This window comes from Oryzias melastigma, linkage group LG15, assembly GCF_002922805.2.
Source record: "Oryzias melastigma strain HK-1 linkage group LG15, ASM292280v2, whole genome shotgun sequence".
NCBI classification, from domain to species: Eukaryota; Metazoa; Chordata; class Actinopteri; order Beloniformes; family Adrianichthyidae; genus Oryzias; species Oryzias melastigma.
Genome location: NC_050526.1, coordinates 25857718 through 25870569, shown reverse-complemented (window position 1 = coordinate 25870569; position 12852 = coordinate 25857718). Strand labels below are relative to the sequence as shown.

The following is a 12852-nucleotide window of genomic DNA, read 5'->3' as shown; positions in this document are numbered from 1 at the left end:
AATTACACAAGTTAAAAATAAGCACAAGATTACATTGGGCCATTAATAACTATAAAATAATATTGATCTGGAGGGCCAGATATAATTACCAGGTGATATAGACCATGTATGTGTGTAGGAAGTATACTAAGTACTTCTTAACACTAAGTTGGAACATATAATGTTACAATAGTACATAATAGGTAAACTTTAAGTGTACTGCCTCACTTTAACCGTACTACTTTTTGTATCCTACTAGTTTCTGCTAAGGGTACTGCTGAAGTGTCAGTTTTATGCAATATTTCTGCTTCCATTCGTTTATGAAAGAAATAAGAAGAAATGCAAAAGATGAAATTGATTTTTTTTAAAACAAAAGTCTTAAACCCCAATAAAAACGTCTACATTTTTAACTCTAAATATGTGCTTGCTAATATAGTGTGCTGCCCACCTAAGACTGCTGTGGATTTCAGTGAAGAAGCTGAGTAATGGATGTTTGGCACAGTGGCTGATGTTTCCCCCTCTTTCCACGCAGAGTGTCTATGGAGTGATTTATCTTTGCATAGTGGTGCAGCACTGGGCATGTGTGTGAAGCCGTAGTCCAGCCCCACAACCCGCCCACCAGCCTCGCTCTTCCCCTCGGTGCCTCTCGGTCCGCCCGCCCGCAGCAGAGTCTCCTTCCCGGCGAGCGTTCACTACAGCGATGGCTGGGAAAGTGTGCAGATCGGTCCTCCTCTTATCCCGGAGCGGCGGAGCCGTGGCCGGCAGCCTCCCCGCACTTGTTGTGTCCTCACAGCGACGGCATCAGCACATAAGCCCGGTAAGTTCCCGGTCCGCGTGAGCGCTCACACGGGGAGCGGAGTCCGGCCAAGGCGGGCGGGCTGGACCGGGGAGGCAGCTGCGGTTTGCTAAGGAAGTAAAAGCTAACTAGCCTCAGGATTTCTCTGAATCGTTTTTTTTTCTTGACATTCCGTCTTGCGCAAAAGCGAGTCCTCGCGTGTGTGGAGCGGCCAGTGAAGCCTCGGCGGGACGTTGGGCTGTGACAGGGGCAATGCAGCTTTTTGTGGAGCACTCACCGACACCGCCGTTCTCACGCAAAAAACCCGACGCGTCCTTCAACTTTCCAGGGACACTTATCAGGCGGTGTGGGTCTGATCGGCAGGAGTGAGCCATCTGCATTGCGATGTGAGGCTGTTTTTATTTGGGGAGGGGGTAACGGCTGCTGGTGACCAGCTTGAAGGTGCAGGAGGTTCTGGAGAAGGTGATCCGTGACCCTTCTCCTGCAATAGTGGACTGCAGAGAGCCTGAGGTGGTGCAGCAGGAGAAACTCAGAATAATGAACATCCGGAGAGGAAGAAGCCCTGACATATCTGAGTGAGAGAGAGGGGGGGGGGGGTCTCAGAGTTTCACTTTGTGTGCATGCACACATATGAGACATCCCATGAAGATGGAGGCTTGCACTTGGATGATGTCAGACCCGCCCAGCCAGCCTGCTGTTTCCCCCCTCCCTGGGTGTTTCCCCATTCAGGGAGATCCTGGGTTTTCCTGCAAGCTGATGCAGGTCTGGTTCATGGCTGCTGTGCAGCAGCAGAGATGCTTTGTTTAACGGAAAGTACAAATCTGTTGCAGAGCTTCCTCCTGCATTCGTTACTTCCTCTGTTTGCTTTATGAAAAAGCTGGGTGAAGTGAGAGGAGAAGCCCAGTAGCCCCATCTTGTTATCTTTTTTTTTTATAATGGAGGACATAGATAAAGAAAATGTAGCTCAAACTCAACTAAACAGATCCATGTACATCTATGCTCTCCTCGTCTGGACTGACATCTGGCTCACAACTGCAGGGCTGGATATAGAGCTCCAACATTTACGTACCATTTTTGTTGCAGCAGTAATGTTACGTTGGGGGGTGTGAGGGGCTGTAAGCTAGCAGGAGAGAGTGCAAACAGATCGATGATGGGAAGTAGGAGCAGGTTTACTCCACACCAACAGTCCCAACCACAACTGAGACGAATTTGTAATGAATGACTTCCAGCAGAAACTATAATCGCTTCACTTCTCATTACGTATGTACTGTCCGATTCTACAATTTCAAAATCTAGTGATCAAAGATGAACATCTATTGTTTAATTTTCCCAGAAGTCTCTGCAAAAAACAGTGTGTATTGCATTTGAACACATTTTCAATTGTAAAAATTTTTATTTTTTTATAAATCATTCAAATTTTCCTCATCAGAACACAGTTGATTTATAAATAAATAGTCTTTGTAAAAATTTTGTATTAATTTGGGGAAATCAATTATATTTGCTGTTTAAAAAAGTAAAAAAAAAAAATAAAAGTGTTGAGCATGGTGTCTAAATAGTTCCGGACTTTTATTTTTTTAGTAGTTGGGGAGTATTGAGGGAATTCGGACATAGCTAGTGTCCCAGAAAACGACACAGGTTTTTGATTTGGTCTAAAAACCACATAATCATAATTAAAAGACCAATGAGAACACTTTTACAATGGATCAAAAGCTGATTGGAGAGGGACTTTAAATCACTGTCTCGTTACTGTCTGTGGAGCCTCACTATCACGCTCTCCTTGGCCCGTTTAGACCCCCCCCCAGCGATGTTTTAGCATTTAGGCCATCTGATTTCCATTTGATGTCAGACTCTGCGGTTGTCATTTTTCTCTCCTCCTGTTCGATGAACTGTTTCTGTGACAGGAAAACCTCTGGACCCATGTGTGGGCTCGCTGCAGTCTGGAGGGTTTCACGCTTGAGTTTATGCCACAGTCAAGTCACACAAGCAAAATGTAATACAGCTGTGTTGGTTTGGGGGAAAGGACACTCCTAATTTACAGAAACACTAATTGTTAAAGCCTTCTTGTGGCAAATTCAGCAGAACTTTGAGTTTTTAGACAACTATTTACCATGACTAGATCTTCATTGCATGAGCAGAAAGATGTCATTCAGATGAACTAACTTGTGTCTAATTTTAGAATAATTAAAAGTAGATTTCCTGCATAACTTTGAATAGGCTTTTGCTGAGGTTGCATAATGGCTAACATGTTAGCTGAATAGGCAGTAAATGCTGAAGAAGAGCTTTATGATCATCAACATTACCTAGATGAAGACACATTGCAGAAAATGTAAGACTGTAAAAATGCAAAGTTGACTAAAGGTATAAAACATCAACCATTTCCTGAAAGATTATTGAAGGATATATCCAAGAAAATGTTGGAATTCTTGCATGCATACCTGCATAACCAACCACTGACACTTTACTTTGTCACACTGCTTATACTGTGTCTGAAGTTTACGTCTTTCTTCCACTCCAATGAAAATGTGGCATTTCTCTGATGATGGTTTTCTTCATTTGAGCTGGCATCCAGCTTTAATCTCCACTGCTGGATAGCTCTAATATTGGTTTGATGCAGCAGTAACTTTCACGCCAAGTCCTGCCCTCAACTTAGAGACAAATGTCCAAAGTGTGTCCTAGAAAATGACACAAGTTTCTTTTAATTTAAGCTAAACCGCATAATCTTAATAAAAAAAGAACACTGGGGACACTTAGAAAATAGATCAAAATGATTGGAGTGGGTTTTTAAGGTTTGCTAATGCTCTACTTTTTGAAGAAAGTATAAAACAAAAAGCTAAAGATGACCTCAATAACACAAAAAATAGACTATTGAAGTTTTAAGTGTTTTGATTAAAGAATAAAAAAAAGTTCTGATGGATTTGAATCATTTAAAAGCAGAGATTTACATTGTCCTCATCCTACAGACTTTCTTAAATGTCTCTGTTTTGCTGCCAGTCATTTGTGTTCCTGAATCTGAGTACAAAGCTCAGATTCTACAGCTCAAACATTTGTGTACATTTTACTATCTGTATACGAGACCGAGATAAAATTAACGTCGTCAGATTTCAGAGGCTTTAAAGTACTAAAGGTGCTCGTTTCAGACTCATGTGTTCAAAACTGTTTGCACAATTGCGCAATATTGGATTCAATACATTTTTTCACTTAACATGTTGGATGCGTGATGTTACTCTGGAGAGTTTACAAAAACATATTTGCCCACACATTTTAAAACCAACAGAGATTACTACATTATGCCAGAAAAATTATGAATGAGTTACACTCTAGTTTTATCATAAACTTAATTTATAATATTTCAGCAATTATAAAGAACATTAGTTTAAAAAGTATTGACAGTTCAAAACAAGCTAAATAAATGCATGTTTTAATATTTTTTATTACTGAAATATGCTTTTATTATCATAGCTGAAAGTTTAATGTTTTTAAATATTTTTTTGAATTGCTGAAAAACTTTCAGTTGCTGAAGATATTTCCAAAGAGAGCACTGATGTCCTCAATGAGCTGAATAGCTGAAACTTTCAGTAGCTGAAAATGGACACAAAGTACAAAAAAATGATAAGAATTTGGAAAATTAAGAAGTTTGAAGAATAATAATAAAGAGGACCAACAATTTGATTACTTAATGCAATAAAAATAATAAATTTCTTCATACTCGGTATACTTTTGGCTACTTACTTGACACTAGAGTAGACGTTCTTTACAAATGAATTTTGTATATTGAATTCTCTATTAGAATATGCAACATTGAAGACATATGTTAAGATAAATCTGTTAAGACTGCTTTAATGCGCAGCTACATGGAATAATTTAGAGTTTGTTTTAAATTAGCTTCACATGCTTCACTGGAAGACCAGAGCTTCTGTCTAGAGTCCGTTTTTAATTGGCAATAGGACTCGTGCTTCAGAGTCCTGCTGAAAAGTCGACAATCTGCTCCAGAGGCAGACATTCACTGCAATAGAGAACCATCAAGTCAGCTGTCGTAGGAAATACTCCTGCTAATGTTGAGTCACTACAAATCCACTCAACAAGTCTTTACACAAAGGTTGATAAACACCTAGATTTTCTTTATAATTTGCTTTTATGCAAAAACTTAAAAAATGTTATCCAACCAAGCTGTTCAACTGAATTGAGCATCTGCTGCTGCTAGCTGTTGGAGTGATGGGGTCAGGTCCACTCTTTGGGGTTTTAATCCAGTCAGTGCAGCCAGAGTAAACTAATTTATTCCCTCTGCCTTCATGGACTCTGTGCTAAAGTTATCCGGATTAGGGTGATAAGAGAGTGACTGAGCTTGTGGTTGTGCTGAACCTGATAAGATGAGCTGAGTGATTGCAAAACGACATAGACAGACAGGTTCATTAATGTTCTGGAGCCCTGATGGACAGAATGGTGTCGAACTTCATCTACAGTCTTGCATACATTCATTTAGTCCAGTACAGAGCACAAAACATTTTTTTCACTTAATGGGGACTGAATAGGTGCAATTGTTAGTAACACATTAGGTTTTATTAAAAAAAAAAAAGAAATCGCAACATGTAATGGATCCAAACTCCAATTTGTTAACAATCTCAAGACATGGTCCATTACATACCAAAATGGTTTTTAATGCTTTATGGTTTCAGTTATTGTGTGAATGCTTAGTAAGCATTCACACTATAGTGATTCTTTAGCGATTTTCCGTACATTTTTAGCACATACTGTAAAAAACTCAATCACACTTTCAACAATTTACGCAATCTTGGTATCAAAACATTCAGCTCGTTCAGCACATTACTGCTTGTATCTTGGTATTCATAAATGTTATAGTTTTTGAAATATTGAGCAAAATGTGCACCACAGGAAATGAATGAGAAATTGCTCAAATCTTTCAAAAACTTTGTACACTTTGAAACTTTTGAACTTCTGCATACTTTCAGATAGACACCATTCAACTTTAAAATGTTCAGCAGCTACTGGGTTTCATGGTCATTTGGAGTGTAGCTTTTATTTCAGCATTATGCTAGCTGTTTTTGGCTAATTTAGACATGTTTTCCAGCTTTTTTAGGCTAATTTGGAGTTTTGCTAATATTTCAGCATTATGCTAGCTGTTTTGGCAAAATCTTTCCTTTTTTTTTTTGCTAATTTGGCATTTAGCTAGTATTTTAGAGAGCTTTAGGCTTCAGCATTTCCAGCTATCAGCTTCAGCATTTTTAGCTAGCTATCAGTTTTAGCTTAAAGCATTCACAACAGCATTTTCGCAGGTAATACAATATATTTGTGATTTGTACTTGTTCATTTCTATGTTTAATTCTTTGTGTTCTTTCTTGGTGTTGGATCTTCAACAAATGAAAATAAAAGTTGGAAAATGACATATACTGTAGGTTACTGTATCCAGCAATATGTGGTTAAAAAATGTTATCAAAAATCAAATTAGTGCATCTTTGTTATCATTTGTTTGTTCGAATGTCTGGCGTAGATTTCTGTCTTTGCTGCTTCAGCTTTTGGAGGCATTCATTGGTTGAAGCTCTTTGAAGGTCCCGCCACAGCACGTCTGCTGGGTTTAGTTTGGACTTGGTCGTTTCAGTGTCTCAGTTCTTTGGTTTCTCTGGTGTGAGGTCCTAACCTGCTTGGTGTGCTTTTCCCCAACATTTGACTTTGTTGTAAACTATTTAAGCTTCACTTTTGTTTTGTTTTTTAAATGTTTTCACATGCAGTTTTGCAAATGTACTAACATGTCATTGTTTAAAGACAATTTATCTTAGTCATCATATCTTATCAAAGAGTATCAGGATTCTTCAGTCAAAGAAAATGTATTTTTAATTCTAAAGTTGTGTTCCGCATACTTGTTTTGGAATTACTTGTCCTGCAGTTGGTTCCTTCACCTGGATGGAAAATACTGACAATCGCAGTGCAGTATTCATCCTTACTTTTCTGTGTTTTACTCCAAGCCTTAGTAGCATGCAGCCAAACAGGTGCTGCAGGTTGTTGGGTTGTTCATGCCCTCGAGGGGCGTAAAGAGGCGGGGCTGCATCTTAAAGGGAGCCCAGGAGTGTGATGCATTTCCCTTGAGTCTTGTGCAGCCACCTCAAGGGAGGTCATGGTGGACTGTACCATTGTCTTGTGTCTGGTAAGTGTATTGTAAAGTATTTGCAAGGATAATGGAAGCTGCACACGCTTATGACATATGGGTGATGCTGTCATGTGGTGCCCTTACGCCGCACTGTAGATGTTGGTAAGATTAGAGTACCGGTACTTGACCCTTACTGACCGTGCGTAAATGCCGTACGCACAAGTGTGCATAAGGGATGTATGATACGTAAGTACCTGTATGATGCCTGTACAAACTACACTCTTCGAATCTAAATGTCTAATTTCCAATATTTAGGCTACATGCAAAGAGTTGAAAAAATGGGTTGTAAAAGTTTTTGCTATCACCTGTCGCTCACAGCATGTCTGTGGAAAAAAATGCTCTACGGGATCACCAAGGAGTCCCTGTATGGGACACCCACAAAATATAAAGCTACCCACAAGGTTTTAGATAGAGCTAGGAATTACTGGGTACCTCACGTTACAATGCGATACATGGCTCACGATATCGATGATATTGCAATACTGCAATAATTGATCAAAATCACCTCAAAAAACTCTAACTCTCAGAACACATATTTTTTAGGAAAATATGTCCCCATTTATTTTTTAGCTTGTACACAATCATAATATACTACTTGTGTCTTATTTTATACAGCAAATAGACACTTTTGTGCAACATTCCTGAAATCAGTAATACTATGACTTTGACTAGCATTGACACCAACTGGATTAGAATTATCTGTAAAATTCACAGCTAACGATAGTAAAAATGAACAGCAGTGCTACTACTTAGTGCAGAATTGTTGTTAACAACAGAAACAAAATTAAATAATTTAAGTAGCTGTCAGGCTGATTGATGCTCTCGACATCCAGTCTGGAAACGCACGCCCCCTATCCAACCAAAGCCACAGCCTCTTCAAACAAAATAAAAGATAGATATTTGGTGAGATCCCATCGAGAATCAATCGCAGGTCTAGATACATCGTAATTTCGATATTTTGGCACACTCCTAGTTTTAGACAAGTGCAATCATCATGTCTGTTAATATCTGGCTGCTTCTTCAACCTTCATCTCAACCTTTGGTTATCTGGACTTAAACTTATCTGCAGTGTCCGTGTGCTTGAGAATCTAATGAGTATGAAAGCTGATCCTTGTAGGTAAATTGATTCTGCAGAAGTTAGTAACGAAATGATTAATTTATCGAATAAGTTTGCAGTCCAGTGTATGTAGCATAGCATTCTCCTCCACTACAGATCATTACAAACTTACAGTTTCCACATCAGTACAACTGGAGTGGGTGAAGCAAAGCCTCTATGATGAAACTGTTTTGAGGTTTAAAATTGCTAAACAAATGAGATGCTATAGAGTGCATTTACTTTAGATAGCCTTTAAAAAACCCTCAATAATTTCTAGATCGGTATGGCGGAATCCATTCAATTTGAAAAGATTAGAGGAACTTAAAACAATTGGAAAGCTTTGCAGAGCTCAGTACAGTCTGCCCTCTCTTTACTGATTGGTTTTAGATGGTGAGTTGCAGAGCAGTGAAAAGGAAATAGAAGAGAGAAGCCAATCTTGAAGCGTCAGGCAGGCATGATAGTTCCCTCTTCTTTAGGGCAACTTATCTTTGTTGCACCAGCGTCACCAGACTGAATGATTGCACTTTTGGCAGTGCTTTGGCATCTGGAGAAATTTACTATTTGTCTTAAGTTATGATCCCTGTGCTCTTCTTTTTATGCTGTGTTTTTATTGGGCAATGTTTTCCGGAATTTTTATTTTAGTTTATTTACAGCATGGAGGCAGTGTTGCTGTGCTTAGAGAAATGGTGCCCTGTGGAGTCGTGAAGTTGGAGCACTCTTTGGAGGAAAAAACACCTGAATTTCTGCAGTTCAAACATAACTAGGTTTTATTTGGTTTTGGGACTCGTTTACTTCAAGATACAAAAATCTATTTATTGTGTAGATGCAAGTTAGTTACTGCTGTGTGATTTAAGTAATGGATAATGCCCTACAAGTGTCTACTATCAGAAATTAAAATATCATGATATTTTATACTTTTACATTTCAATTGTTTTTCACATGAAGTGGACCATTTGTTTTGACACATCATAGATACAGAGTCTGCGCTGCTGCAACTGTTGTATGGGAATTAACCAGCAAAGGGAAGTGGTATAAATGCTAAATATTATGTTAAGTGATCCAAAGCATCATTTCAGAGGGAAAATTCCCCTCTTACTGCTTGTTTTTGTCCAGATGGTAAAGCAAAAGTTTGTTTCAAAAATAGTTTTCTAGATCACTTTAATTGAAGAAATGTCCACTATTAACTAAACATTAAATGTTCATTAAAAGTTTATTTCATTAATCGATAATGAAATTATGTATGAACTCATATTCACTCTGTCTCAATCGGTAAGGTAACAAGATAGGAAGACAGACAACAAACTATTTAGAATTAAAGGCAACATTGACGGTGATGGTAACATTTGATAGAGATCCTGTCATGTCTATCGTAGAACCATTTAAGGACAGAAATCTTTTCTACTGTTATTTCTATTGTTCTGGTTACCAACTGGTGTTTAGTCCAGTGCAATAACATAGAAGATTCCGGCTCTGTGACCAGAACTTCCTCTTTTCATATGTCCATTACCACTTTTTAATGTACACCCTGCAGCCAATCAGAATCGAGTATTCACTGTAGTAGATTATAGTTTTTTTTTTTCATTTTAATGGAACATTATTTGTAGGTTTGTATTTCTTTCTAAATTCTAAACGGTGTTTTTGGCATGGCACGATAACAGGGTTTTGAGGTGTTTGGAATAACACAGTTGGAATCTCGAGGTGCCATAACAAAGGAATCATGGATCATCTTAGAAAACCTCTCTATGATGCTGTTGTTGGGTTTGATGCCTCGGCTCCTGATGGAACTCCTGTCAGAACCTGTGAAGAGCGGGGAGGAGAATGTGAGCCTCTGCATGTGTCCCGAGTTTAGAGCTATTGTTTCGCTGTCAGAGTATTCATTACAGTTAGGTTGGCAGCTTTGTTGGGAGGTTAAACGAAGGCTAAGGTGTCTTTTGTACCTTTTATTGTTTGATATACTCCAAGAGGTGTAAACACACTTTAGGTTGCAGAAATTGAGGAGATAACGATTTTGCAGTTCTTTAATGGACTGTTGATGGAATTCAGTGTTTTCTGCCTTTGTTGGACACTATAGTGGAGGAGTAATTACAGCAGTTTTTTATTCGCTTTTTTTTTTTTAATAAAGTCTTTTGAGTATGCTCAACAACACTCAGGAAAATCCCCCTTTCCATTTCTCGCTCTGCTGGATCTCAAACGTATGCCAGTATGAAGGCTGTGCTCCCTCTCTGCCTTTCTTTTAATTTTCCTGCGCCGTCCACATCACATGATGGCACTTTTCTCATGCTTACCAGCTGTTTGCGTGAAGAAAGTTGGCGAAATGGCATCATGCAAGATTGTTACATAAGGGATTCTTCTCCGTAGTGGAGCCACATCCGCATGCATGCGCAGAACATTTTGTGTCATAATGATTCAAATCCTAAATGGACCTAAAAGCTGCTTTTGTCTGTGTGCAGTCATAATGCGGCTGCCATAGCACTGTAATGAACAAGACCAGAGTGATGCACAAAGTCTTCATTAACGCTTCGGAAGAAATTCTTCCCTCAAAGAGGTAAATGATTGGTGGACCTCTGCTCATGGCATCAACTAATTAGCTGCTCGCCCTGTTTCTGTGTGGCTCCAGTCGAGTCTGGAAAGGACATTAAACTAGGCCAATGTTTGTAATGTGATGATGGATGAAAGCAATGCTTGGTTACCCGCTCTCATCTGAGACCTCAAGCTATTAGCAACCTCTGCCAGGAGGGCAGGTGAACTGGCTGCTGGAGCCTGAAGGTCATCAGCCGTCCTGCCTTTTGTGCTTTCATTAAATATGATGTTTGGCTCATTACTGTGACAAATCTGTGAGAACACAAGTTCATAAACCNAAAAAAAAAAAAAAAAAAAAAAAGAGACTTGGGTCTAAGGTTTAGCTATTAGAAGGCGGTGTGTGCCTACATGTTTGATAAAATATGTGCCTGTTATTTATTTATTAAAAAAAATAGGAGTGTTTTTTTATTACACAAGCTACATTTTCTATCACTTCCCACTTTTACTGGAATTAGTGTGGCTCTGTTTTCCATAAATCACAGCAGAATTGAGCTGTGAAATGCCTAAAAGTGCTAATTAAATGAAACACGGGCAATTTAGGACGAACATAGAAGGAATTACGGGACCTGAACCTATTTGCAACCAGCAGACCCAAAACTCGCATTGATCTTAGTGGTCATTGTGATTATTAATTAGTGGAGCACAAAGTGGTTGTTCTATGCATTGATTGTTCATACCATGGTCTATGGGAGTTCATGTTTAAGGTGATTATAAATAGCAGTTTATGTTGAGAACTGGGCAATGTGGTCAAAAAATTATATTTCAGATATTGAGATGTTTTGAAAAAAATAAATAAATTTGAAATTAAGAAAAAAAAGTTTTCTTTAGGAAAAAATCAATGGGTCCATTCCAAAGTACTGTTATTGGGATATTTTTGGTTCCGCCTGTGGAGATGTGCCACCGCCACAGCAACGTTCCCTGAACCCGAAAACAGTATTATAGCCATTAAGACAGTTGACATATCATGATGTCATAGTTTCCCTAAAAACAATTGATTTTTACCAATAAAATTATATTAAAATTCAACTTTCTTTGTTTTACTTTTTATGTCAAATGTTGTTAATGTCACTTTTTTATGTTTTGATTATAGTTCAACTAAAAATTCACATTATTTGGATCTAACATTTGGTTGCACGATGGTGTAGTGGCTAACACTTTTGCCGTACAGCGAGAAGGCCCCGGTTTGAATCTGGTCATTGCAGTGTAGAGTTTCCATATTTGTGAGTTTTCTACAGCTTCCTCCCATAGTCCAAAAACACGTTGATTCATTGATGATTCAGAATTGTCCCAATGCGTGAATCTGTGTGTGATTGTGCGGCCCTATGGTAGTCCGGTGACGAGTACAGAGTGGACTCTGCCTTCGCCCAACAGTAGCTGGGATAGGCTCCAGCAACCTGGTGACCCTAAATGGATTCAGAGGGTTTAGAAAATGTATGGATGGACCTGAAATCTAAACAAACATGGAATTCTTGCAACATCTTGCTGAACTATGATTATCATATGTGGATCATATTGTAAACTTCCCTGAGCTGCTAGAGAAAGCCAAACTTGAAGTCAGCTTTTTGTACAGAGTGTCTATTTATAAGGAAATAAAATGGTTCATCTCTTATAGTAGCAGAAATTACAGTTTCTCCAGTAAATTCAGAAAACTAATGTCTGTGCAGAGCAGCAACGGGGAAATCATCTAAGTGAAACCCAGAGTGGGAGAGATGAACCCGACTGAGTTGTCAAAAATAAGCTAGCTCTTAATTGGAATTGGAAACACTATGCATGAGTGAGTTTTATTTCACTAATGGAGTAATCTGACGGAATGCGGGGATTGTGAAGTGAGGGTTCCCTCGGCCGGCGGTTCACCTCTGATACCGGATACTGGCTGCTCATTTAGTGAAGCTGTCACCAGCAGCACAAATGAAATCATCTTTGGACTAACAGCACAATCTTTGCTTCCTATTTAGAGGTTTAGTCACACAATGTTCCTATAAAAAGTGAAGAAAGTAGTCTGATTTTAAGAATGATGATGGAAATGTACTGATTCACACTTGTTAAAACAGTCTAATAAAATTCCAGTGACTAGCTTTTTGCAGGAGTGCTTTGGTTTGTTTTTATCACAAACTTCTGCTTTGTTTGGTTATAGCTTAACTAGAAGGACAACACCCTTTGGAAACGGTCTTTACGATGCAGATAACATGCACAAATTATCGAACACTGCACTGTGGAAATGGGAATTTGTTCAAACTTGAT

General features: G+C 38.8%; 1 protein-coding gene across 2 annotated transcripts in view; it reads left to right on the top strand.

The window, feature by feature from the left end:
• Positions 1–554: 554 nt before the first annotated feature.
• The window catches only part of mcu (mitochondrial calcium uniporter), a 62261-nt gene continuing 49963 nt past the window's right edge, over positions 555–12852 (top strand). For both annotated transcript variants that reach the window (XM_024297718.2, XM_024297717.2), the window contains exon 1: positions 555–796. In XM_024297718.2, coding sequence (XP_024153486.1) covers positions 680–796 — 117 coding nt within the window. In that variant the 5' untranslated portion in view covers positions 555–679. The remainder of the gene's footprint in view (positions 797–12852) is intronic.